This window comes from Melospiza melodia, chromosome 5 (assembly GCF_035770615.1).
Source record: "Melospiza melodia melodia isolate bMelMel2 chromosome 5, bMelMel2.pri, whole genome shotgun sequence".
Lineage (NCBI taxonomy): Eukaryota > Metazoa > Chordata > Aves > Passeriformes > Passerellidae > Melospiza > Melospiza melodia.
This window is the reverse complement of record NC_086198.1, coordinates 97,135,024-97,161,558: the sequence shown is the minus strand read 5'-3', so window position 1 is coordinate 97,161,558 and position 26,535 is coordinate 97,135,024. Positions and strand designations below refer to the sequence as shown.

General features: G+C 41.6%; 1 protein-coding gene and 1 long non-coding RNA gene across 4 annotated transcripts in view; both read right to left on the bottom strand.

Moving 5' to 3' along the window:
• Positions 1-1,353: 1,353 nt before the first annotated feature.
• Positions 1,354-8,901, bottom strand: LOC134418937 (uncharacterized). The gene is made up of 4 exons (XR_010027886.1): positions 8,603-8,901; positions 5,827-8,073; positions 5,319-5,436; positions 1,354-4,174 (listed from the first exon to the last, which is right to left on the bottom strand). It is a non-coding gene; the product is annotated as an uncharacterized LOC134418937 (long non-coding RNA).
• Positions 8,902-19,064: 10,163 nt separating this feature from the next.
• The window catches only part of TACC3 (transforming acidic coiled-coil containing protein 3), an 86,619-nt gene continuing 79,148 nt past the window's right edge, over positions 19,065-26,535 (bottom strand). Inside the window, exons 16-20 of one of the 3 annotated variants that reach the window (XR_010027879.1) lie at positions 22,191-22,254; positions 21,425-21,500; positions 20,997-21,306; positions 20,539-20,656; positions 19,065-19,370 (exon numbers count right to left, since the gene is read on the bottom strand). Coding sequence is in view for 1 of the 3 variants with exons in the window: in XM_063157964.1 (XP_063014034.1) it covers positions 22,240-22,254 (15 nt within the window). In the remaining 2 variants the exon portion in view is untranslated. Of the gene's footprint in view, positions 19,371-20,538; positions 20,657-20,996; positions 21,307-21,424; positions 21,501-21,801; positions 21,899-22,190; positions 22,255-26,535 lie in introns of those variants that run through there. The other 2 variants (XR_010027881.1, XM_063157964.1) reach the window with 2 other exon arrangements.

Sequence of the window (26,535 nt, the reverse complement as noted above, 5' to 3'; positions counted from 1 at the left end):
TTTATTCCCTGGGAGCCTGAAATTTTCTACTGCTGCACATGACATAGAGCTTTTATTCCTTTTTATAGATAGTTGATATTTTATACTTTATACAGCGCCCCCTGCCGTGTGCACCGGCGCTCTGCAGGCACAGCGATCCCTGCCGTCTGCACAGGCGCACTGCATGCAGAGCGCTGCGGCGTCGTTCGGTTCTGTTTAATGAAACTCGGCTGAATTCGGCGTGGTTCGGCTCTTGGTCTAAACTCGTTTCAGTTCGGCTCTTCGGCTAAACTCGGTCGTATTCGGCACATTGTCTAAATGCGGCTCAAGTCGGCTACACTCGGCTATCGGTTCCAGTCGGCTATCATCGGCTCTTGGTGTAAACTCGGCTGTTTTCGGCCGCACTGGGCTCTTCGGCTCAACTCGGCTGTTTCCGGCCACACTCGGCTCTTCGGTGAAACACGGCTGTTTTCGGCCGCACTCGGCTCTTCGGGGAAACTCGGCTTTTTCCGGCCACACTCGGCTCTTCGGGGAAACTCGGCTCTTTCCGGCCACACTCGGCTCTTCGGGGAAACTCGGCTCTTTCCGGCCACACTCGACTCTTCGGCTCTTCGGAACTATTCGGCCCGGCTCGGCTCCCTCAGGGCGGGAAAGCGGACGTGAGAGGACCCCGGCACAGCGAGGCGTTTACCCAGATGCCTCTCACAAACCCGCCAAAATACGCCCGCCCGCGGAGCCCCTGAGCCCACAGCATGTCTCGGGTACACATGAAACGCCACAGAAAAATCCGTCGGGGCCGCCATGACGTCGGTATTCCGTGCAGGCAGAGCAGTTAAACACCCACACGGTCCTCCACTTCCCCGCCCTTTTCGCCGCCATGCTGAGAAGGTCAAACAAAACTCCGCGACATCGCCCACGCGCCACTCCCAAGCTGGCCGCCTCTCGCTGCACGCCTGCAGTACCGCGCTCTGCCCACAAGGCGGCAGCACTGCCGCCCGCCCCAGCCGGGGGCGCAGCGCGCCTCGGGGCTGCGGCAGCGAAGGCGGCAAAAAAGAACAGGGGCGACCCCCGCCGAAAACTGCTCTGAAATAAATGCCCCAAAACAACCGGGAAGAGGGAAAAAAACCGTCTGCCTCTAATCTAATAGGATAAAAGACAAAGCAAAACAAAACACAACACAAAAAAAATTATTAAAAAAAATATTTAAATATTTTTAAAAATATTTTTTCATATTAATATTCACATTTCTATTTACAACGTATATTGATGTACACTGTCCATTTATACATTTCTTTTTATAAATACATTTCTATTCCATATTGCATATATCCCTAAAACTTAAATTTATTTGCATATTTTTATAAATATTTTCACATAGTAAGTATACATTTCTGTTACGATTTTTACTTCGGTAACACTTGGATTATTTAAAATAAAACCTTTGCCTCCATCCACATTAAAGCCAAAAAGAACCCCTTTCTTCCAAACTGTACTTAAATATTTTATAAAATTCTATTTTTCAGGTTCATATTCACATTTACATTTAAAATGTATACTTATGTATACTGTTATTTGTATTCTTCATTACATCACTTCCTATTATTTGTATTTATTTATATTTTGTGTTTATATATATATTTATATCTTGATTGTATATCTCAATATTTAGAAATATATAACAATATCTACATTCATACTATTTAAAATAAAAACCCTGCCTCTAACACAACAATAAAAAAAAACCGAACCCTTTCTTTTAAAAAATATTTAAATAGATTTTATCCTAATGTTCAATTGTTATATTCATATTTGTATTTATAATGTATATTAATGTATATTGCTTACTTATATATTTATCTTTACCAATGTCAATTTATAAATAAATTTATATTCTATATTACATCCGATGCGAGTAGGTATTTATATTTTTTATATTTTTTTATTCATATTTTTATATGGATTAAATATTTCTGCGTCAAGATTTTTACTTCTGGAACACGTATAATATTCAAATTAAAAACCCTGCCTCTACTTAAATAAAAGCCAAAACATTCCATTTCTTTTAAACGATATTTACATATTTTTATATTTATATTCCCATTTATAATTTATATTGCCATTTAATGTTATTTATATTCCATGCCACAACTCCTCATATTACTTACATATATTTATATTTAAATTTATATTCATAGTTTAGCAATTTCTCTTTATATATTTATTATATATTTCTATCTTAAGATCCACATTTCTATATTGCTTATATTATTTAAAATAAAACTCCTGCCTCTAACCAAATAAAAACCAAGGACACCCCTTTATTTGAACCAGATTTAAAATTTACGAAGTAAATTTATTTTTCAAAATTATAATGATATTTATATGGATATTTTTATTTATTTTATGCATAGATTTTATCTATATTAGAGGGAATACCTTCTAATATAATCATAGAAATATATTTTCTGTATTATACATATTTTCTTACTTATATTTGTTTAAATTAAATATGTATAGATATTTGTATTTCTATATATATTTGTATATCTGAATTTATATTTTATTGCTATCATTTAAAAACCCCAGCCTATACCCTAATAAAACTGCCCAATTTACTTTAACTCTATTTAAATATTTTTATATTTACAATCTATATTTATATATCTTTGTGTATATATATATAAAATAGACTATCATTTATCTATATGATAACATGTTACAATTATATACCATATATTATAGTTTTATGTATGTATCTGTTATCTATATTTATGTTTACCACTCTAATTTTATATTTATTTTTAAATGTATATTTATTTCTATTTTCATCTCTACATTAAACCATGTCAGTTCATTAACCCGACGCACCAGAGCCACAACAATACTGTACCTTTGTCAGCACCGGCACGCAGCACACGCCCATCCCATCGCAGCACAGCAAAACAAAACCTATTTCTGTTACTAATGGAACAAACATGCCACAACGTCACTGAACCCTAATAAAAACTCAAATAAACCTAACTGTAAATAAATTTTAAATCCCACTATAAAGTAGCCCAAAACCTCCGCACATGCTCATCATAAACTTCCTCCTAAACCAGTATCTCAAAAACCCCAAAAAACTCAAACACACCTTGAAAATGACACAACTGCTAATAAAAACAAACACCCATTAAAAATTAAATCAAACCAACGCACTAGACTCAAAACTGCACAACTGACCCTAAACATTACTAAAAAAAGTCCCCAAAGCTCTACCTTTATGTTAATGCACAAATAATAACATGTAATCTATAAAAGTTATTTCAAAAAATTAAAAAAAATAATTAAAACCATGAAAATAAAAAACCTAAACTATTAAAATATTAAAAAATATCACTACCTAAATTAAAAAACATATTGCCTATAAAAACCCACCATATAAATGCCCCTGTCCCAAAAAATAAAAATAAAAAAAGCTATTGAACCACAAAGAAATCAGAACTTAGGAACACCAAAACCATAATGTTCAAGAACTCACACCACATCCCTTATCATACACCAACTACAAACAAGATAAAGCAATACAATGAATTCTTAAAAACCACCTTAAAACCACTACATTGAAAAACATTTCAAAAATTAAAAACTGCATCTAACAAAAGCCATCTAATAAATTCACACCCAAAACTCCAGCAGCCCAGCTGGCCCTACCAAAGCTCTAGGTTCATACATACAGTAAACAAAACCAAAATCCCAGTAATACCCATCAGAAATCTATGAAAGAACCCTACTGAAATTAATCCTGCCTCAAATACAAACCAACCCATCCAGAAAGTCAGCTTCACTCAAAAAACAATTTACACAGAGTTAATAATACCAAGAAATGAAACAACACACCATATACCACCAATGAATATCATAGTGAAGGAAAAAAAAAACACTACATTTTTTCCTTTTTGTTTTTTAAACTAACTTCTTTTATTAGCTAGAACAAAAGATTTTGCCAGGACTGTAACAACAACAACAACCTCTTTTTCTTCTTCTCCTTCTGAGATGTCCCTTCTCACTCCCAAATTCCTCTCAACTCCTGAGTTTACATCCAAGCAAAAAGCAAAATTCGTGCACTCGTCCCTCCGATGCTCCTGTCAGATTCTCTGTTTCCCTCCACATCTTCTTACACTTTCAGTCTTCACGCTGTCCCGCCGTGATGAGTCTGACAGAAGAATTGGCACATGTTAACAGAGCATTTCCCTCCCTCCCTCCGCTTTCCTCAGCGCATTTCAATCCATCCCAGGCCTGCAGTGATGCACGCTCACCCCAAAGCTCACAGCAAGCGTGCAGCAGCTCAGGCTCACTCGGCTCCAGGGCCCAGAGCCTGCAGGCCCTGCAGCTGCCACACGGATGGACCTGGTTCCCTCCCCGGCGGCCCAGAGGGAAACCTGAGGGCAGGCGTCCACCCCGAGGGGGCACCCGCAGCCCCGGGCAGGCATGGAGTCGCCGGCTGCTCTCTGGGGACGACACCCTCCCTGCAGGCCACACTGCCTCGGCCTCTCCCTCCCTGGGGGACAGGCACCTCCAGGGTCTGTGACCAGCCCCCTTCCGTCAGCATCCAGGGGCTCTGTCAGAGCCAGAGGGCTCAATTCGTGGTGAGTACCGATGGCACACAAACGGCAGCCCGAGGAAATCGTGTTCTGGCCTCTAAGTGCTTGGGACAGGGTCTGATTTTTTGTTTTGTACTTGTATAAGATTAGTACAACAGGGCTCTGATGGATGACATGGCAACAGAGAATTAAAAACTCCTCGACAGGATTACATCAACTTCAAGGAAAAGACAAAAGCTTAGGACCCTTCTGAAATCTACTTTTAATCCAAAGCACGGGGATTGTCAGCATGCTGCACCTTCCAGCTTTTCAAAGCAGCTTACCTCTGAAGACCAGGAAACATTGATTTCTACAGAAACAATGGGCAACCCCCAGGCTAATGTCAGCACTACTGTTTAATAGGGGACCTGCCAGCGTGCCAGTCCAGCTTCAAGTGTGCTTTACTTCAGTCTAACGTCCCCACAAAATTCTTCTCACATCTTCCAACCCTGAAATCTTATTTTCCCCTAAATCTTCTCTTCATTAGCAATTTCCAAGTAACATGGTATTTTTACAACATTCAAAAATGTCATGCTGGACTGTGCTAGAGAGTAATCTGCAAATATAAGCTTAGCAAAGTTTGAATTGACTTGAACAGAGAAAAAACCTACAAGTGAACACCTACACCTGCCTACAAAGAGCTAACAAGCCCCTGGCAGCTGCCAGCATCAAAGCACAGCGGATGTTTCTAATACAGGGTAAGGATAACAACATCACCTTCTGTTCTCTCCAGCTTCTTTTCCCTGCAGTCATATTTTGCTTCTTATGATTTTTTTAGTCTCTGTATCTTCTTGGACAGCACCGAGCCCGATGACAAGGATACGAGAGTCTTTCCCTGCCGGACGGAGAGAACCAGGAAAACAGTTAAAATAAGAACAGGGCAGTTTGAAATTCGTACTTGCAACGAGAAGCAGCGCCTAACCAACAGAACAAAAGTAAACAAAGCACGACACCTCCCTGGGGACAGAAGACTTATAAACTCTCCAGGATTCACAATTCTAGCCACCAACCCCTTCAGGACAGCAGGCAAGTGTCCCCTGGGGTGGTGCTGCACCAAAGAACCATCTGAGAGGTTCCAAAGAGTGAAATGCACAATATTTTGCAAAGACAAAAAATCCTGCAAAATAACAAAAATACAATAGATGTAAACTACAGGGCAAGAGTACAAGTGTTCACTTTAAGAGCTGGAACCATCCAGGTGAGCACCTGATAACTGGATCCTCACCAGAGTTTGAACCCTTCAGGACACAGAAGGGTTTTCCCCAGGAATTTCACAGACTGAGTTTTGATAGAAGCACGCTCGCCGGATTCTCAGAAATGTCGCCCATTCTCCAGGTGTCTGGAGAGAACTGCAAATGGCTCTCACGTAGTTGGAGCTGGTTCTGTAAGGTCTCAGGGTGAATTTCACCAGATGCAACTGAATTGGGCAACTCCCAGTGAGACAGAGGGAACCCAAAGCTTGTTTTACCCAAACCTTGGGTAAGCAGAGCTGCAGCAAATACTGAGGAAACAGACATAACAGGGTAAAAATAATAAAACTATTGCTTTTTCTTTAATCTTGCCTTTTTTTTTTTTTTTAATTCAGATGAGCAAAACAATGAAGGAGAAGGTGAAAAACTCACCATTACTGAACATTTCATCATCTCTAAGCTGAGCATCCTTAGCATAGAGGACTCCAGAGTTAAAATTCACTGATCCCTGGGAAATAAAACCAAATATATGACAAACAGTCAAACAGAAGGCGTAAAAATTTGTTTCCTCTACGGACTTTCAAGTACGTATCTTTGTATATATCCTACACATTACAACATACACTTTACACCATCTCCTAATATATAATAATTTACCTTTAAACTTTGATAGTATAGTGTGGAGAAATGGCTCCATGACAGAGGTCACGCAGACATTCGCTCGTTAGCCGACCAGGAGCTGGGAAAGTACCGAACACAGGTATTTTTGAGTTTTGCACCTGCAAGATAGCGTGTGCCTGGGCCTAGCTGGGTAGGATAACAAGTAGACAGAGAGACGTGGGAAATAGGGAATGTAGGCCCAAAGGAATGAGGAAGAGTTGATGGTATAGTTTAACCAATAGATCGCTTGGCTTACAGAATATTCATAAGCTTATTATGTGCTGTATAAGTGTCTGATACTCTCTGCAATAAACATAGCTTGCTGATCTCATATTGAGTGTCCGAGTCTTCCCTCACCCAAGAGTATAGCATAAAATTATTAACTAAAATTGGTGATCTATTATTATTATTAAGTTGTGCTTAAAGTTATTTTTGCTGTCATGTTCAAAACAATTTTTTTTTTTTTACTGTAATGAATGAGCAATTGATCTCAAAGTCATCACAAGCCCATCAAAAAAACAAAGCTCTATTCACCGGGCAGGTCTGTGAGCTAGAGGGTAGTTAGGCTTGTACTTACCTCTTGCTGTTCATGAACCAATAAATCCTGTCAACAAAACCAGGATCTTTAGCCCACTCCTATTAAAGATTCTACAAGGATGATGGTTTGATTTGTGTTTAGAAGTTTAGATTTAAAATGGCCAGTTCAATGGATAAATAAAGACAGTTGAAGTAGTATTACTTTACTATTATTATTATTATTATTATTGGTATTAGTATTATCAGCTACTGGAAGAAACAAACCAGTAGTATCTATACTTAATTACTTCTATTTCCAGAAAACAATAAAGAAAAAGAACCAAACCAGAAAAAGTCACTTCCTACCTTTTGTATCTCAGGATGATGAATTTCTCTTGGGCACTTCTCCAATTTATCAAGACTCATAGCACTGAAAGGCAAACAAAACAGTGCTTTATAGAAGGCCAAGTGCACGTTTCAAGGCTGAACCACCAACTGATTGCAGTGACAGCAGTTACAACATGAATCAGTCCAAGGGCCTCTCTTAAATGGAATGGAATGTTTTGTGGAACTGCCATTTCTTTCCCAAAATACTAACTTCCAACACTTCCTAAACTTATTTTGCATTTTAAAAACAGAAATTAGTAAGACTCTGTGTGGACATCAGGTTTATTTCCTTCTAATGCACAGAGCTCTGTTCCATCATCCTTCACTTTGGCTCTACCCAGAATCATGGTGAGCTTTTTAGGAGTGCTCAATAATCAATTCTATTTCTTTTCCTAGTTCTCTCTCTTCTTCAATAATTAAAGGCAAGTCAAATGAAAAATGACAAGTTCAGCATCAGAGTCACACTTTTCCCCTTTGTCTGCTCAAGAACAGGCTTTAAATCCACTTATTGCTGCCTTCAACGATTCAGACTTGCAAAACCATTCTTACATGTTTTACAGGTTTATCATAAAACCCACAGAACACAAGCTCTGAATTACAGGAAAAGGTACACAGGCAAATATCTAAACTGATTACTTATTTGAAAACACATACCTTAATTCAGATTGCACCCAGAATGTTTCTGTGGGACACTAAGGGAGACATATTTTGTGAGTACCCTGTAAACGAGAAAAGCTAGCATAGATTACAGGACATACTCACTTTTTCTGCATATTCAGATAGAATTATTAATAAAAACAATTAAGTTTAAAAAGAAGGAAGATAACCAAGGTAATTTTACTCAGCTATATTTACTCCCGATTTAGAGAAAAAAAAAAAGGCCCGGGTGCTGCAAAGAAAAAAAAAGTGAACCACAAACGCTTACAGTAGAATTTTAAAACAATCGCTTGGATAAAAGAATCTTATGGAACGTGAAGTAGAAAAAAAGTGAAACCACTATCAGACCTGCCTATTTTCTCACCAGTGTACAAGAAAATCCTAAAAGCAGTATGAAGTCACTGCCTAAAACCGGTCATGGGATGTAACCAAGAACAATTTAGGCATTTGCTAATCTAGACAGAAACCTTTTCTGGATGCTAGTGTCAAATCACAAGTTTTGTCTTTCAGAAGCTCGACAATGCTGGAAAGCATTTTCCCCGGGGCTCGGGAGGGCAGGGGCGGAAGGGGGGGTGGCTTTGCAGCTCGCACCTGTGCCATCCGAAGCATACAGCCCGCCCGCTCCCTGCGCTGGGCATTCTCCCGGCCATCTCTGGCTTTACCGCCCAGCGCCGCTCCATCCGCTGTCACGGCACAAAGAGCCACGAGCACTAACGCAGGCAGCAGCCCCGTCATGCCGGCGATACCGCAGCGCTCCCTGCTCGCAGCGCCCAACACGCGGCGGAGCCGCCTCCGCCCGCAGCACCGGCAGCAGCCCGAGGGAGACGGCTGCAGCTCGGGGGCTCCTCCGGCGCCTCCGCCAGCCCGAGGGCAGCCGCCCCACCGGGACCGCGGGAGCACCCGGCGCCGCTCGCCCGGGGCGGCTCCTGCAGCTCCCGGCCCGCGGCAGCAAAGCACCGCCTCGCCCTCCGCCATCGGCGGGCGGCAGCGCCCCCGCCCCCGGCACCGCTGTGTGCGGCCGAGGAACCGGGCGGACGCTCCTTCCGCGCTGCTCAGCTCCGCGCGGGCGGCCAGACGGAGGCTGCGCTCCTCCAGCGTCGCTGTCCCGCGCGGGAGAGGCGCCGGCAGCTGCGCGCGCACAGCCCCGCGCGACCGCCTGGCACGCCAGCCACTCATGTGCCGCGTCGGCCGTTGCGTCACACGCCGCGTCGGTAGCACGGCCTGCCGGGAGTTGTAGTCTCGGGCTGACAGCCACCGCTCCGTCCCCCGGGAGCCACCGGGACCTGCACTCCCTCCTGGGCATCAAACGGGTCCTTCGCCCCAGGGCGGGGAAGGACCTGAGGCAGCACCGCTCCTCCCGAATGCCCTCTCTTTTTCCTTCCAACTCTTTTTACTTTTTTCACTCTGTTTTTCACCACTTCCCTTCCCTTTTCCTTTTCCCTTTCCCTTCCCTTTCCTTTCCCCTTTCTTGTATTTCTAATCTTGGTTTACCTTTCCACCTTTAGAATAAAAAAGCAGCAGTAGAAACTTTCAGGCTACCCGAGAGTAAAAAAAAAACTCTGCAAAACGAAAATGATTTAAAGAAAACTATTTATTCCCTGGGAGCCTGACATTTTCTACTGCTGCACGTGACACAGAGCTTTTATTCCTTCTTATAGATAGTTGATATTTTATATAAATTTATAGTTTATATTGATGCATTATATTAATAACTATATATAATATGCACCTTATTCAAAAAATATACGGGAATTATTTTTTAAATTATTTACCATATCTACTGCTACAACTTATTTTTCCTTATATTTCTAATTTTTATATAAATCTTTAATGTGTTTATGATATATTTCTATACTTATATTTCTACCTTTATATTATTTGTATTTGTAATTTTTACACTAAAACACCTGCTTTGGCAAAGAAAAAACAAAACCATCCATTATTTTAAACTACCTAAATTTTTTTTATATTTATATTTATCATAATATACAACAAATGATAGATATAGATAGATAGATAGATAGATACATATATCACATACATATTTATATCTATTTTATATCCATTTCCTATAATATATTTAATAAAATATATGCAGTATTACGTGTATTATATACTTTACAATTCATGTTATTTTACATTTACAATTTATTATTAATTTTTGATATATCTGCATATAGTTGCAATACATTTATATATTTGTATTTTTGTTTGGGTTGTATTTACATTTATATTCTCTATTCATATATCTATAAACATACACAATACTCTATTAAAATTAGAGTAACTTATTGTAACATATAATGACTTATGTTACATGTTAAATTTTAAAAATTGACCGAATATATAAAAATAAAATTGGCCCATTCCCATTGCTACACATCTATTTCTTTTGTTTCAATATAGTTAGAGTCATAATTGCATATTTAAAATCCAATTCCTAAATGAAATGACAGAACAAACAGCATCAAATTCCCACCAATATCTTCCAAAAACATCAAGATACCTCCAACACCCAAACAAGTGTCAGCGAAAAAACAAAGAACACTCTTTTCAATAACAATTCTCATCACGACAGAAAAATGGAACCAAAATAAAAGAAAATCCTATAGAAACACACACAGAAAATTACAAAAAGTACTAAAAAAAAGTCAAACCAATCTACTAAACTCAAGACAGTGCCACTCACCCTGAACGACGTTACTAAAAAAAAATAAAAAACAACAAAATTCTACCTCTACACTAACTCAAAGAATAAACAATCCTCTGTAAAAATAACTTTAAAACCTGAACTAATTAACAAAATGGAAAAACATCTCAACCACTAAAAACTAAGAAATTAACTACCCAAATAAATAAATACTTTAAAAACCCACCATATAAATACCCATGTTTCCAAAAAAAACCCTGATAAACAATACGCAAATACATTAAAAGACAACAACAACAACAACAAAGGAAAATAAAGAAACCAACAACAAGAATAATACCAAAAAACAGATAAATCTGCAACAAAAAAATTATTCCCCACTGAATAAACCCATAGTGCCTCAAGCTATCAAAATAAAAATACCACCTAGAAACAAACACAAAGACTAAAGACAAACGTAACCATAAACAATGTCCCCCAAATTACCCGTAACCATAAAACATACACTACAATCAAACAAACCAAACAAATAAAAGCCCTGGAAGACGATAAACACACATGCAATTATCGAGATTAAAAACCCGCTGCTATGAACGACACGACGCTACCCCAAGCCCCCCAAAACAAACACTACACACTCACGCTAATAAAAGCCACCGCAACAGAATTAAAATGCGAACCGCTGCTTCGCGCTACGACCCGTAAAAACCATTGCGCGCCCTTCTAAACATAATACCCCGGCAAAAAAATATATATCCTGTTATGAACAAAAACTCGGTTAATATTTTTTATGAGAAAAAGTTTCAAAAAGGCAGCCAGACCACTGGCCCTGCCCAAGTTCTGTGTGTTTTGTTATTGTAATCACGGGTCGTTGTCGTTAATGGTTGTTTTTGTATTAGTAAAAGCCCTGGCCGGGGCGAGGTAATGGCCCTTCTCCTGGGTGGGGACCTTGCCCGAAGCTAAGTTGTACCTTTCCCAGAATAGTGAAGACACCTGAGAAGGTGGGGGGGGGGTTATGCAAAGTGACTCGCAAGACCAGAATGCTTTGTGAGACCCCCATCTCCAAACTCATGGAGAAACCCCAAAAACAACGAGCCACCTAAGAGTTGAGAGACTAGAGTGATGTCTGGACGTGAGGAACCGAGTGCTGAGCCTGCAGAGACGCAGAACACCTTCGGACCCTCTCGCCCTGACCATGGGAGTTGACCCCGGAGCTGAGACCAGGCCGACTGAGTGAGAGAAACCAACATCTGACACCATCTTATGGGATCAGGAGACCCAAAAAGGCTCCCAAGAGGATGTGATCCCCAGCTCTGCCCCTGGTGGACAGAGCTGCGCATATCCTCCTCCTCTGAGTCGCCCTGGGAGACGACGGACGCTGCAGACCCGTCGAGCCGCCCAATCCTGAGCTGATCACTTTTTAATAAAGGCATTACACAGGAGAAGAAGTCTCCTGGCCCTGTTTATTTCATATCCGACTACAAAACCCAATCCGAAACGAACCTTTATCATCTCTACCGGCACCGAGAACCGTGCCGCTCAGGAAGAACACCATATCCCTTAGCGGACACCCGCTGCAAACCGAACCCAGCGATGCCATCAACGCCTCCAAAGCGCCTCCGAGCCACGGCACCGCCGAACTTGGAGCGGCCGAACCCCGCGCTCGCTGCCGGCCCCGGACGGAGCGCGGCTCCCGGCAGGAAAGCGGCTCCTGTGGCGGCTGCTCCGGCACGCGGGGCCGGCGCCGCCCCGGGGAGCCCCGCCCGCTGCCCCTGCCCGGCGGGGCCGGCACCGGGCCCGGGGCTACCGGCGGCGCCCGAGCCCCGCGCCCGGAGCGGACGGAGCGGCCGGCACCGCCCGGGCCGGCGCAGCAGCGCCCGCGCCGCCTCTGCCGCCCTTGGCCGGCCCGGCCCGGCTCCGCTCGGCTCCGCACGGCTCGCACCGGCGCGGCTCCGCCACTGCCGCCCTCGGCCGGCCCGGCCGCGCCGAATCCCCCGTGCGCCCCGGCAGCTGCCCGGGCCGTGCCAGCAGCGCTCCCGAGCGGGAACGTTCCGGGCCGGGCCGCGGGCACGGGGAGCGCCCTCCAAGGCAGCGGTACAGCCCCATTGCAGCCCTGCAAACGCTGCCGGAGCTGCGGCTTCCCGCAACCAACCCCGAAACCGCAGACGGGGCGCACCTCACTTCAACAAGGGCAAAGAAATGTGTTCTCCCCTAAAATTTCACCCCCTAGGAGAGCAGAAAAGTAGGGGCGCTCCCCAAATGAAAGCCTTCGACTGATGGGAAAGGGCGATTTCGACCTCCATTCAAACCCTTGAAAAGGAGGGACACCAGGGCTGCCCCCGCCATTTAAACCCGAGGGTGGTGCAAATGGGGTGGCTGCCTTCAAATCAAACCCATAATACCACAAGAATACTTTTCCCATTCCCCTTAGAATAGAACCCCCGGGATACCCCTAACAGCCTGCAAAAGGCAGCTTTTCCTGCAATCAACACCTTTAAAACCACAAGTCAAGAGGGATCCCCTCAGGTCAAACGCAGACAATAAAAGAAGAGGAGCTGCTTCCTTCTCCTTAATCCCTTTTGTCTTCATAAGCTCCATTTGTGTTCCTGGGGAACCGGGGAGGGACTGGCAAGATGAAATTGCAAAGGGGAAGGAGAAAATTCCCCGCTCCGAACCCACACGGGCTCACCTGTTCGGCTGCTGCTCCCCGGCACAAAGATTCGTCCCTCGGCGCCTCCTTTAAGCGATGCTCCACGTACCCAAGCGCGGATCCAGGTGGTGCCCCCGACCCTGTGGGAAGCTCTCGCAGTCCTTCCATGAGACAGCGCCGGGAGTGCCCCATAAACCCCTCCACTCAGCAGCTCCATGCAAAAGGGAGCTGAGGCAAAGCCTCCCCCTAAAACAGCCTCGCCCCGGCAGGAGCCGGCCCCTCATCATCCTCACACTCACACCTGGGCTGCTCCGAGCCCCCATCATCCTCACACTCACACCTGGGCTGCTCCGAGCCCCCATCATCCTCACACTCACACCTGGGCTGCTCCGAGCCCCCATCATCATTACAGCTGACACCTGGGCTGCTCCGAGCCCCAATCATATATTTTTCATATTTATATTCGCATTTATATTTAGAATTTATATTACTCTATAATAAAAATTATATTATATATTGCATCTCTTCATGTTACTTGCATAGATTTCTATTTCTATTCATAGTTTGGTATTATATCTTTATATCTCTATATATTTATTATATATTTCTGTATGTCGATTTACATTTCTATAGTACTTATATTATTTAAAATAAAACCCCTGCCTCTAACGAAATAAAAAGCAAAGACACCCCTTTCTTTAAAACACATTTAAAATTTTAAAAATAATTTTGTTTGTCATAATTTTGTTCACATCTATATTTGTAATTTTCATTTGTTATATTTATAGATATTATATATATTGGAGAGAATACCTTTTTATATAATAATAGATATATTCTTTTGACACAATAGATTTCTTTTACTTATATTTATATGTATTAAATATTTATTGATATCGACATATATATGATATATTTGCATTTCTAGTTTTATATTTTTTATGAAATCTCCAGCCTATACCCCAATAAAAGCCAACCAATCCCCAATCTATTTAAACTATATTTAAACATGAATCCTGTCACGGCTGCATTGCACAGCAGTGCCCCAAGCTAATCTGACACTTGTTCATCTCCTGGACCTGAATCTGAACCCGCTCACCTTGATCGCACCTGGCAGAACCATTTTCGTACCTTTTTCTGGCATGTCTTGGTTTTGTTTTCTTTTGTCTTGAGTTTTTGTGGCCTTTATTGCCTCTCTTTTTTTCTGGCACTTCTTGGGGTTTTTTCTTCGTTTCTTCTTGCCCATCTTGGTGTTTTTTCTGGTTTTTCCTTGCCCCCCTTGGGGGTTTTTTTCAGGTTTTTTTTTTTTTTTCCTGGGTTTTCCTTTTCTGGATTTTTTCTTCGCCATCTTAGTTTTTTGTTGCGATTTTTTTTCTTGCCCATCTTGGGGTTTTCCTCTGGTCTGTTTTCAGGGATTTTTCTTGCCCATCTTCCTTTTTTTTTTTTTTTTTGTTGGTTTTTCTTTTCTTTTCTTCTTCTATTTTTTTTCCCCCTAGGTTTCTCCTTGCCCTCCTGGTTTTTGGGTTTTTTTATCTTCCTTCCTTCCTTCCTTCCTTCCTTCCTTCCTTCCTTCCTTCCTTCCTTCCTTCCTTCCTTCCTCTCCTTCCTCTCCTTCCTTCCTCTCCTTCCTCTCCTTCCTTCCTCTCCTTCCTCTCCTTCCTTCCTCTCCTTCCTTCTTTTTTCCTTTCATTTCCTTTCCTTATTTTCTTTTTTTCTTTTTCTTTCTTTCTTTCCCTGCATTTCTAATCTTGGTTTTCCTTTCTAGCTTTAGAATAAAAAAAGCAGCAGTAGTAACTTTCAGGCTACCTGGGAGTAAAAAAACCTCCAAAACGAAAATGATTTAAAGAAAACGATTTATTCCCTGGGAGCCTGAAATTTTCTACTGCTGCACATGACATAGAGCTTTTATTCCTTTTTATAGATAGTTGATATTTTATACTTTATACAGCGCCCCCTGCCTTGTGCACCGGCGCTCTGCAGGCACAGCGATCCCTGCCGTCTGCACAGGCGCACTGCATGCAGAGCGCTGCGGCGTCGTTCGGTTCTGTTTAATGAAACTCGGCTGAATTCGGCGTGGTTCGGCTCTTGGTCTAAACTCGTTTCAGTTCGGCTCTTCGGCTAAACTCGGTCGTATTCGGCACATTGTCTAAATGCGGCTCAAGTCGGCTACACTCGGCTATCGGTTCCAGTCGGCTATCATCGGCTCTTGGTGTAAACTCGGCTGTTTTCGGCCGCACTGGGCTCTTCGGCTCAACTCGGCTGTTTCCGGCCACACTCGGCTCTTCGGTGAAACACGGCTGTTTTCGGCCGCACTCGGCTCTTCGGGGAAACTCGGCTTTTTCCGGCCACACTCGGCTCTTCGGGGAAACTCGGCTCTTTCCGGCCACACTCGGCTCTTCGGGGAAACTCGGCTCTTTCCGGCCACACTCGGCTCTTCGGGGAAACTCGGCTCTTTCCGGCCACACTCGACTCTTCGGCTCTTCGGAACTATTCGGCCCGGCTCGGCTCCCTCAGGGCGGGAAAGCGGACGTGAGAGGACCCCGGCACAGCGAGGCGTTTACCCAGATGCCTCTCACAAACCCGCCAAAATACGCCCGCCCGCGGAGCCCCTGAGCCCACAGCATGTCTCGGGTACACATGAAACGCCACAGAAAAATCCGTCGGGGCCGCCATGACGTCGGTATTCCGCGCAGGCAGTGCAGTTAAACACCCACACGGTCCTCCACTTCCCCGCCCTTTTCGCCGCCATGCTGAGAAGGTCAAACAAAACTCCGCGACATCGCCCACGCGCCACTCCCAAGCTGGCCGCCTCTCGCTGCACGCCTGCAGTACCGCGCTCTGCCCACAAGGCGGCAGCACTGCCGCCCGCCCCAGCCGGGGGCGCAGCGCGCCTCGGGGCTGCGGCAGCGAAGGCGGCAAAAAAGAACAGGGGCGACCCCCGCCGAAAACTGCTCTGAAATAAATGCCCCAAAACAACCGGGAAGAGGGAAAAAAACCGTCTGCCTCTAATCTAATAGGATAAAAGACAAAGCAAAACAAAACACAACACAAAAAAAATTATTAAAAAAAATATTTAAATATTTTTAAAAATATTTTTTCATATTAATATTCACATTTCTATTTACAACGTATATTGATGTACACTGTCCATTTATACATTTCTTTTTATAAATACATTTCTATTCCATATTGCATATATCCCTAAAACTTAAATTTATTTGTATATTTTTATAAATATTTTCACATAGTAAGTATACATTTCTGTTACGATTTTTACTTCGGTAACACTTGGATTATTTAAAATAAAACCTTTGCCTCCATCCACATTAAAGCCAAAAAGAACCCCTTTCTTCCAAACTGTACTTAAATATTTTATAAAATTCTATTTTTCAGGTTCATATTCACATTTACATTTAAAATGTATACTTATGTATACTGTTATTTGTATTCTTCATTACATCACTTCCTATTATTTGTATTTATTTATATTTTGTGTTTATATATATATTTATATCTTGATTGTATATCTCAATATTTAGAAATATATAACAATATCTACATTCATACTATTTAAAATAAAAACCCTGCCTCTAACACAACAATAAAAAAAAACCGAACCCTTTCTTTTAAAAAATATTTAAATAGATTTTATCCTAATGTTCAATTGTTATATTCATATTTGTATTTATAATGTATATTAATGTATATTGCTTATTTATATATTTATCTTTACCAATGTCAATTTATAAATAAATTTATATTCTATATTACATCCGATGCGAGTAGGTATTTATATTTTTTATATTTTTTTATTCATATTTTTATATGGATTAAATATTTCTGCGTCAAGATTTTTACTTCTGGAACACGTATAATATTCAAATTAAAAACCCTGCCTCTACTTAAATAAAAGCCAAAACATTCCATTTCTTTTAAACGATATTTACATATTTTTATATTTATATTCCCATTTATAATTTATATTGCCATTTAATGTTATTTATATTCCATGCCACAACTCCTCATATTACTTACATATATTTATATTTAAATTTCTATTCATAGTTTAGCAATTTCTCTTTATATATTTATTATATATTTCTATCTTAAGATCCACATTTCTATATTGCTTATATTATTTAAAATAAAACTCCTGCCTCTAACCAAATAAAAACCAAGGACACCCCTTTATTTGAACCAGATTTAAAATTTACGAAGTAAATTTATTTTTCAAAATTATAATGATATTTATATGGATATTTTTATTTATTTTATGCATAGATTTTATCTATATTAGAGGGAATACCTTCTAATATAATCATAGAAATATATTTTCTGTATTATACATATTTTCTTACTTATATTTGTTTAAATTAAATATGTATAGATATTTGTATTTCTATATATATTTGTATATCTGAATTTATATTTTATTGCTATCATTTAAAAACCCCAGCCTATACCCTAATAAAACCCCCCAATTTACTTTAACTCTATTTAAATATTTTTATATTTACAATCTATATTTATATATCTTTGTGTATATATATATAAAATAGACTATCATTTATCTATATGATAACATGTTACAATTATATACCATATATTATAGTTTTATGTATGTATCTGTTATCTATATTTATGTTTACCACTCTAATGTTATATTTATTTTTAAATGTATATTTATTTCTATTTTCATCTCTATATTAAACCATGTCAGTTCATTAACCCGACGCACCAGAGCCACAACAATACTGTACCTTTGTCAGCACCGGCACGCAGCACACGCCCATCCCATCGCAGCACAGCAAAACAAAACCTATTTCTGTTACTAATGGAACAAACATGCCACAACGTCACTGAACCCTAATAAAAACTCAAATAAACCTAACTGTAAATAAATTTTAAATCTCACTATAAAGTAGCCCAAAACCTCCGCACATTCTCATCATAAACTTCCTCCTAAACCAGTACCTCAAAAACCCCAAAAAACTCAAACACACCTTGAAAATGACACAACTGCTAATAAAAACAAACACCCATTAAAAATTAAATCAAACCAACGCACTAGACTCAAAACTGCACAACTGACCCTAAACATTACTAAAAAAAGTCCCCAAAGCTCTACCTTTATGTTAATGCACAAATAATAACATGTAATCTATAAAAGTTATTTCAAAAAATTAAAAAAAATAATTAAAACCATGAAAATAAAAAACCTAAACTATTAAAATATTAAAAAATATCACTACCTAAATTAAAAAACATATTGCCTATAAAAACCCACCATATAAATGCCCCTGTCCCAAAAAATAAAAATAAAAAAAAATATTGAACCACAAAGAAATCAGAACTTAGGAACACCAAAACCATAATGTTCAAGAACTCACACCACATCCCTTATCATACACCAACTACAAACAAGATAAAGCAATACAATGAATTCTTAAAAACCACCTTAAAACCACTACATTGAAAAACATTTCAAAAATTAAAAACTGCATCTAACAAAAGCCATCTAATAAATTCACACCCAAAACTCCAGCAGCCCAGCTGGCCCTACCAAAGCTCTAGGTTCATACATACAGTAAACAAAACCAAAATCCCAGTAATACCCATCAGAAATCTATGAAAGAACCCTACTGAAATTAATCCTGCCTCAAATACAAACCAACCCATCCGGAAAGTCAGCTTCACTCAAAAAACAATTTACACAGAGTTAATAATACCAAGAAATAAAACAACACACCATATACCACCAATGAATATCATAGTGAAGGAAAAAAAAAACACTACATTTTTTCCTTTTTGTTTTTTAAACTAACTTCTTTTATTAGCTAGAACAAAAGCTTTTGCCAGGACTGTAGCAACAACTTCTTTTTCTTCTTCTCCTTCTGAAATGTCCCTTCTCACTCCCAAATTCCTCTCAACTCCTGAGTTTACATCCAAGCAAAAAGCAAAATTCGTGCACTCATGCGTTCGCTGCTCCTGTCAGATTCTCTCTTTCCCTCCACATCTTCTTACACTTTCAGTCCTCACGCTGTCCCGCCGTGATGAGTCTGACAGAAGAATTGGCACATGTTAACAGAGCATTTCCCTCCCTCCCTCCCTCTCTCCCTCCCTCCCTCCCTCCGCTTTCCTCAGCGCATTTCAATCCATCCCAGGCCTGCAGTGATGCACGCTCACCCCAAAGCTCACAGCAAGCATGCAGCAGCTCAGGCTCACTCGGCTCCAGGGCCCAGAGCCTGCAGGCCCTGCAGCTGCCACACGGATGGACCTGGTTCCCTCCCCGGGTGCCCAGAGGGAAACCTGAGGGCAGGCGTCCACCCCGAGGGTGCACCCGCAGCCCCGGGCAGGCATGGAGTCGCCGGCTGCTCTCTGGGGACGACACCCTCCCTGCAGGCCACACTGCCTCGGCCTCTCCCTCCCTGGGGGACAGGCACCTCCAGGGTCTGTGACCAGCCCCCTTCCGTCAGCATCCAGGGGCTCTGTCAGAGCCACAGGGCTCAATTCGTGGTGAGTACCGATGGCACACAAATGGCAGCCTGAGGAAATCGTGTTCTGGCCTCTAAGTGCTTGGGACAGGGTCTGATTTTTTGTTTTGTACTTGTATAAGATTAGTACAACAGGGCTCTGATGGATGACATGGCAACAGAGAATTAAAAACTCCTCGACAGGATTACATCGACTTCTAGGAAAAGACAAAAGCTTAGGACCCTTCTGAAATCTACTTTTATTCCAAAGCACGGGGATTGTCAGCGTGCTGCACCTTCCAGCTTTTCAAAGCAGCTTACCTCTGAAGACCAGGAAACATTGATTTCTACAGAAACAATGGGCAACCCCCAGGCTAATCTCAGCACTACTGTTTAATAGGGGACCTGCCAGCGTGCCAGTCCAGCTTCAAGTGTGCTTTACTTCAGTCTAACGTCCCCACAAAATTCTTCTCACATCTTCCAACCCTGAAATCTTATTTTCCCCTAAAGCTTCTCTTCATTAGCAATTTCCAAGTAACATGGTATTTTTACAACATTCAAAAATGTCATGCTGGACTGTGCTAGAGAGTAATCTGCAAATATCAGCTTAGCAAAGTTTGAATTGACTTGTCCAGAGATAAAACCTACAAGTGAACACCTACACCTGCCTACAAAGAGCTAACAAGCCCCTGGCAGCTGCCAGCATCAAAGCACAGCGGATGTTTCTAATACAGGGTAAGGATAACAACATCACCTTCTGTTCTCTCCAGCTTCTTTTCCCTGCAGTCATATTTTGCTTCTTATGATTTTTTTAGTCCCCGTATCTTCTTGGACAGCACCGAGCCCGACGACAAGGATACAAGAGTCTTTCCCTGCCGGGCGGAGAGAACCAGGAAAACAGTTAAAAAAAGAACAGGGCAGTTTGAAATTCGTACTTGCAACGAGAAGCAGCGCCTAACCAACAGAACAAGAGTAAACAAAGCATGATACCTCCCTGGGGACAGAAGACTCATAAACTCTCCAGGATTCACAATTCCAGCCACCAACCCCTTCAGGACAGCAGCCAAGTGTCCCATGGGGTGGTGCTGCACCAAAGAACCATCTGAGAGGTTCCAAAGAGTGAAATGCACAGTATTTTGCAAAGACAAAAAATCTTGCAAAATAACAAAAATACAATAGATGTAAACTACAGGGCAAGAGTACAAGTGTTACCTTTGGCAGCTGGAACCATCCAGGTGAGCACCTGATAACGGGATCCTCGCCAGAGTTTGAACCCTTCAGGACACAGAAGGGTTTTCCCCAGAAATTTCACAGACTGAGTTTTGATAGAAGCACGCTCGCCGGATCCTCAGAAACGTCACCCATTCTCCAGGTGTCTGGAGAGAACTGCAAATGGCTCTCACGTAGTTGGAGCTAGTTCTGTAAGGTCTCAGGGTGAATTTCACCAGATGCAACCAAACTGGGCAACTCCCAGTGGGACAGAAGGAACCCAAAGCTTGGGTAAGCAGAGCTGCAGCAAATACTGAGGAAACAAACATAACAGCGTAAAAAATAATAAACCATCCTTTTTTTTCTCTTGCTTTTGTTTTTTTTTCTTATTCAGATCAGCATAGCAATTAAAGAGAAGGTGAAAAACTCACCATTACTGAACATTTCATCACCTGTAAGCTGAGCATCCTTAGCATAGTGGACTCCAAAGTTAAAATTCACCGATCCCTGGGAAATAAAGCCAAATATCGTATGGTAAAAAATCAAACAGCAGACATAAAAATTTGTTTCCTCTAAGCACTTTCAGGTACGTATGTATCTTTGCATTACACATTAGAACATACACTTTATACCATCACCTAATACATAATAATTTACCTTTAAATTTTGATAGTATAGCATGAATTTTTAACTTAAACTGGTGATCTATTATTATTCAGTTGGTGCCTAAAGTTATTTCTGCTGTCACGTTCAAAAAAACATGAATTTTTTTTACTGGAATGAGCAATTGATTTCAAAGTCATCACAAGCCCACCAAAACACAAAGCTGGGTTCACTGGACGGGTCTGTGAGCTAGAAGTAGTTAGGCTTGTACTTCCCTCTTGTTCTTCCAGAACCAATAAATCCTGTCAACAAAACCAGGATCTTTAGCCCGCTGCTGTGAAAGATTCTACAAGGATGATGGTTTGATTTGTGTTTAGAAGTTTTGATTTGAAATGGCCAGTTCAATGGATAAAGACAGTTTACGTAGTATTACATTACTGTTATTATTATTTCTATTGTTATTTTTACTAGTACTACTGCTATTGTTATCACCTGCTACTGGAAGAAACAAACCAGTAGTACCTATACTTAATTACTTTTATTTCCAGAAAATAATAAAGAAAAAGAACCAAACCAAAAAAAGTCACTTCCTACCTTTTATATCAAGGGATGAAAAATTTCTCTTGGGCTCTTCTCCAATTTATCAAGACTCATAGCACTGAAAGGCAAACAAAACAGTGCTTTATAGAAGGCCAAGTGCACGTTTCAAGGCTGAACCACCAACTGATTGCAGTGACAGCACTTACAACATGAATCGTTCCCAGAGCCTCTGTGAAATGGAATGTTCTGTGGAACTGCCGTTTCTTTCCGAAAACACTAACTTCCAACACTTCCTAATCGTATTTTGTATTTTAAAACAAAAGAAGTTAGTGAGACTCTGTGAGGAGGTCAGGTTTAAATTTATTTCCTTGCAAAGCACAGAGCTCTGTTCCATCACCCTTCCCTTTGGCTCTACACTGAACCATGGTGAGCAGTTGAGGAGTGCTCAATAATCAATTCTATTTCTCTCTTTTTCTAGTTCTCTCTATTCCTAAATCATTCAAGACAAGTCAAATGAAAAATGACAAGTTCAGCATCAAAGTCACACTTTTTCCCTTTGTCTGGTCAAGAACAGGCTCTAAATCCACTTATTGCTACCTTCAAGGTTTAAGACTTGCAAAACCATTTTTACATGTTTTACAGGTTTATCATAAAACCCACAGAACGCAAGCTCTGAATTACAGGAAAAGGTACACAGGCAAATATCTAAAGGGATCACTTATTTGTAAATACATACCTTGATAGAGAGCGCACTGAGAACCTTTCCGTGGGACTCTAAGGGACGCATGCTTTCTGAGCACCCTGTAAACAAGAAAAGCGACGATATATTACAGGACATCCCCACTTTTTCCACATATTCAAATAGGATTTTTAATAAAAACAGTTCCGTTACAAAAGAAGGAAGAAAACCAAGCTAATTTTACTCAGCTGTATTTACTGCCGATTTAGAGAAAAATGCCGGGCCGCGTCGCCCGTTGCGTCACACGCCGCGCCAGCAGCAGGGCCTGCCGGGAGTTGGAGTCTCGGGCTGACAGCCACTCATGTGCCGCGATAGCCGTTGCGTCACACGCCGCGCCGGCAGCACGGCCTGCCGGGAGTTGGAGTCTCGGGCTGACAGCCACCGCTCCGTCCCCCGGGAGCCACCGGGACCTACACTCCCTCCTGGGCATCAAACGGCTCCTTCGCCCCAGGGCGGGGAAGGACCTGAGGCAGCACCGCTCCTCCCCAATGCCCTCTCTTTTTCCCTCCAACTCTTTTTACTTTTTTCACTCTGTTTTTCACCACTTCCCTTCCCTTTTCCTTTTCCTTTTCCCTTTCCCTTCCCTTTCCTTTCCCCTTTCTTGTATTTCTAATCTTGGTTTACCTTTCCACCTTTAGAATAAAAAAGCAGCAGTAGAAACTTTCAGGCTACCCGAGAGTAAAAAAAAAAATCTGCAAAACGAAAATGATTTAAAGAAAACTATTTATTCCCTGGGAGCCTGAAATTTTCTACTGCTGCACGTGACACAGAGCTTTTATTCCTTCTTATAGATAGTTATATTTTACATATATTTATAGTTTATATTGATGCATTATATTAATAACTATATTTAATATGCACCTTATTCAAAAATATACGGGAATTTTTTTTTTATTATTTACCATATCTACTGCTACAACTTATTTTTCCTTATATTTCTAATTTTTATATAAATCTTTAATGTGTTTATGATATATTTCTATACTTATATTTCTACCTTTATATTATTTGTATTTGTAATTTTTACACTAAAACCCCTGCTTGGGCAAAGAAAAAACAAAACCATCCATTATTTTAAACTACCTATTTTTTTTTTTATATTTATATTTATCATAATATACAACAAATGATAGATATATATAGATAGATAGATCACATCCATATTTATATCTATTTTATATCCATTTCCTATATTATTTTAAAAAAATATACACAGTATTACTTGTACTATATATTGTATCAATTTATGTTATTTTACATTTACAATTTATTATTAATTTTTTATATATCTGCATATAGTTGCAATACATTTATATATTTGTATTTTTGTTTGGGTTGTATTTACATTTATATTCTCTATTCATATATCTATAAACATACACAATACTCTATTAAAATTAGAATAACTTATTGTAACATATAATGACTCATGTTACATGTTAAATTTTAAAAATTGACCGAATATATAAAAATAAAATTGGCCCATTCCCATTGCTACACATCTATTTCTTTTGTTTCAATATAGTTAGAGTCATAATTGCATATTTAAAATCCAATTCCTAAATGAAATGACAGAACAAACAGCATCAAATTCCCACCAATATCTTCCAAAAACATCAAGATACCTCCAACAGCCAAACAAGTGTCAGCAAAAAACCAAAGAACACTCTTTTCAATAATAATTCTCATCACGACAGAAAAATGGAACCAAAATAAAAGAAAATCCTATAGAAACACACACAGCAAATTACAAAAAGTACTAAAAAAAAGTCAATCACATCTACTAAACTCAAGACAGTGCCACTCACCCTGAACGACGTTACTAAAAAAAATAAAAAACAACAAAATTCTACCTCTACACTAACTCAAAGAATAAACAATCCTCTGTAAAAATAACTTTAAAACCTGAACTAATTAACAAAATGGAAAAACATCTCAACCACTAAAAACTAAGAAATTGACTACTCAAATAAATAAATACTTTAAAAACCCACCATATAAAAACCCACGTTCCCAAAATAAACCATGATAAACAATACGCAAATACATTAAAAGACAACAACAACAACAACAAAAAAAGAAAATAAAGAAAGCAACAACAAGAATAATACCAAAAAACACAGATAAACTGAAATCTGAAACAAAAAACTTATTCCCAACTGAATAAACCCATAGTGCCTCAAGCTATCAAAATAAAAATACCACCTAGAAACAAACACAAAGACTAAAGACAAACGTAACCATAAACAATGTCCCCCAAATTACCCGTAACCATAAAACATACACTACAATCAAACAAACCAAACAAATAAAAGCCCTGGAAGACGATAAACACACATGCAATTATCGAGATTAAAAACCCGCTGCTATGAACGACACGACGCTACCCCAAGCCGCCCAAAACAAACACTATACGCTCACGCTAATAAAAGCCACCGCAACAGAATTAAAATGCGAACCACTGCTTCGCGCTACGACCCGTAAAAAACATTGCGCGCCCTTCTAAACATAATACCCCGGCAAAAAAATATATATCCGACTACAAAACTCAATCCGAAACAAACCATTATCATCCCTACCGGCACCGAGAACCGTGCCCGCTCAGGAAGAACACCGTATCCCTTAGCGGACAGCCGCTGCAAACCGAACCCAGCGATGCCATCAACGCCTCCAAAGCGCCTCCGAGCCACGGCACCGCCGAACTTGGAGCGGCCGAACCCCGCGCTCGCTGCCGGCCCCGGACGGAGCGCGGCTCCCGGCAGGAAAGCGGCTCCTGTGGCGGCTGCTCCGGCACGCGGGGCCGGCGCCGCCCCGGGGAGCCCCGCCCGCTGCCCCTGCCCGGCGGGGCCGGCACCGGGCCCGGGGCTACCGGCGGCGCCCGAGCCCCGCGCCCGGAGCGGACGGAGCGGCCGGCACCGCCCGGGCCGGCGCGGCAGCGCCCGCGCCGCCTCTGCCGCCCTTGGCCGGCCCGGCCCGGCTCCACTCGGCTCCGCACGGCTCGCACCGGCGCGGCTCCGCCACTGCCGCCCTCGGCCGGCCCGGCCGCGCCGAATCCCCCGTGCGCCCCGGCAGCTGTCCGGGCCGTGCCAGCAGCGCTCCCGAGCGGGAACGTTCCGGGCCGGGCCGCGGGCACGGGCAGCGCCCTCCAATGCAGCGGTACAGCCCCATTGCAGCCCTGCAAACGCTGCCGGAGCTGCGGCTTCCCGCAAGCCAACCCCGAAACCGCAGACGGGGCGCACCTCACTTCAACAAGGGCAAAGAAATGTGTTCTCCCCTCCAATTTCACCTCCTAGGAGAGCAGAAAAGTAGGGGCGCTCCCCAAATGAAAGCCTTCGACTGATGGGAAAGGGCGATTTCGACCTCCATTCAAACCCTTGAAAAGGAGGGACACCAGGGCTGCCCCCGCCATTTAAACCCGAGGGTGGTGCAAATGGGGTGGCTGCCTTCAAATCAAACCCATAATACCACAAGAATACTTTTCCCATTCCCCTTAGAATAGAACCCCCTGGATACCCCTAACAGCCTGGAAAAGGCAGCTTTTCCTGCAATCAACACCCTTAAAACCACAAGTCAAGAGGGATCCCCTCAGGTCAAACGCAGACAATAAAAGAAGAGGAGCTGCTTCCTTCTCCTTAATCCCTTTTGTCTTCATAAGCTCCA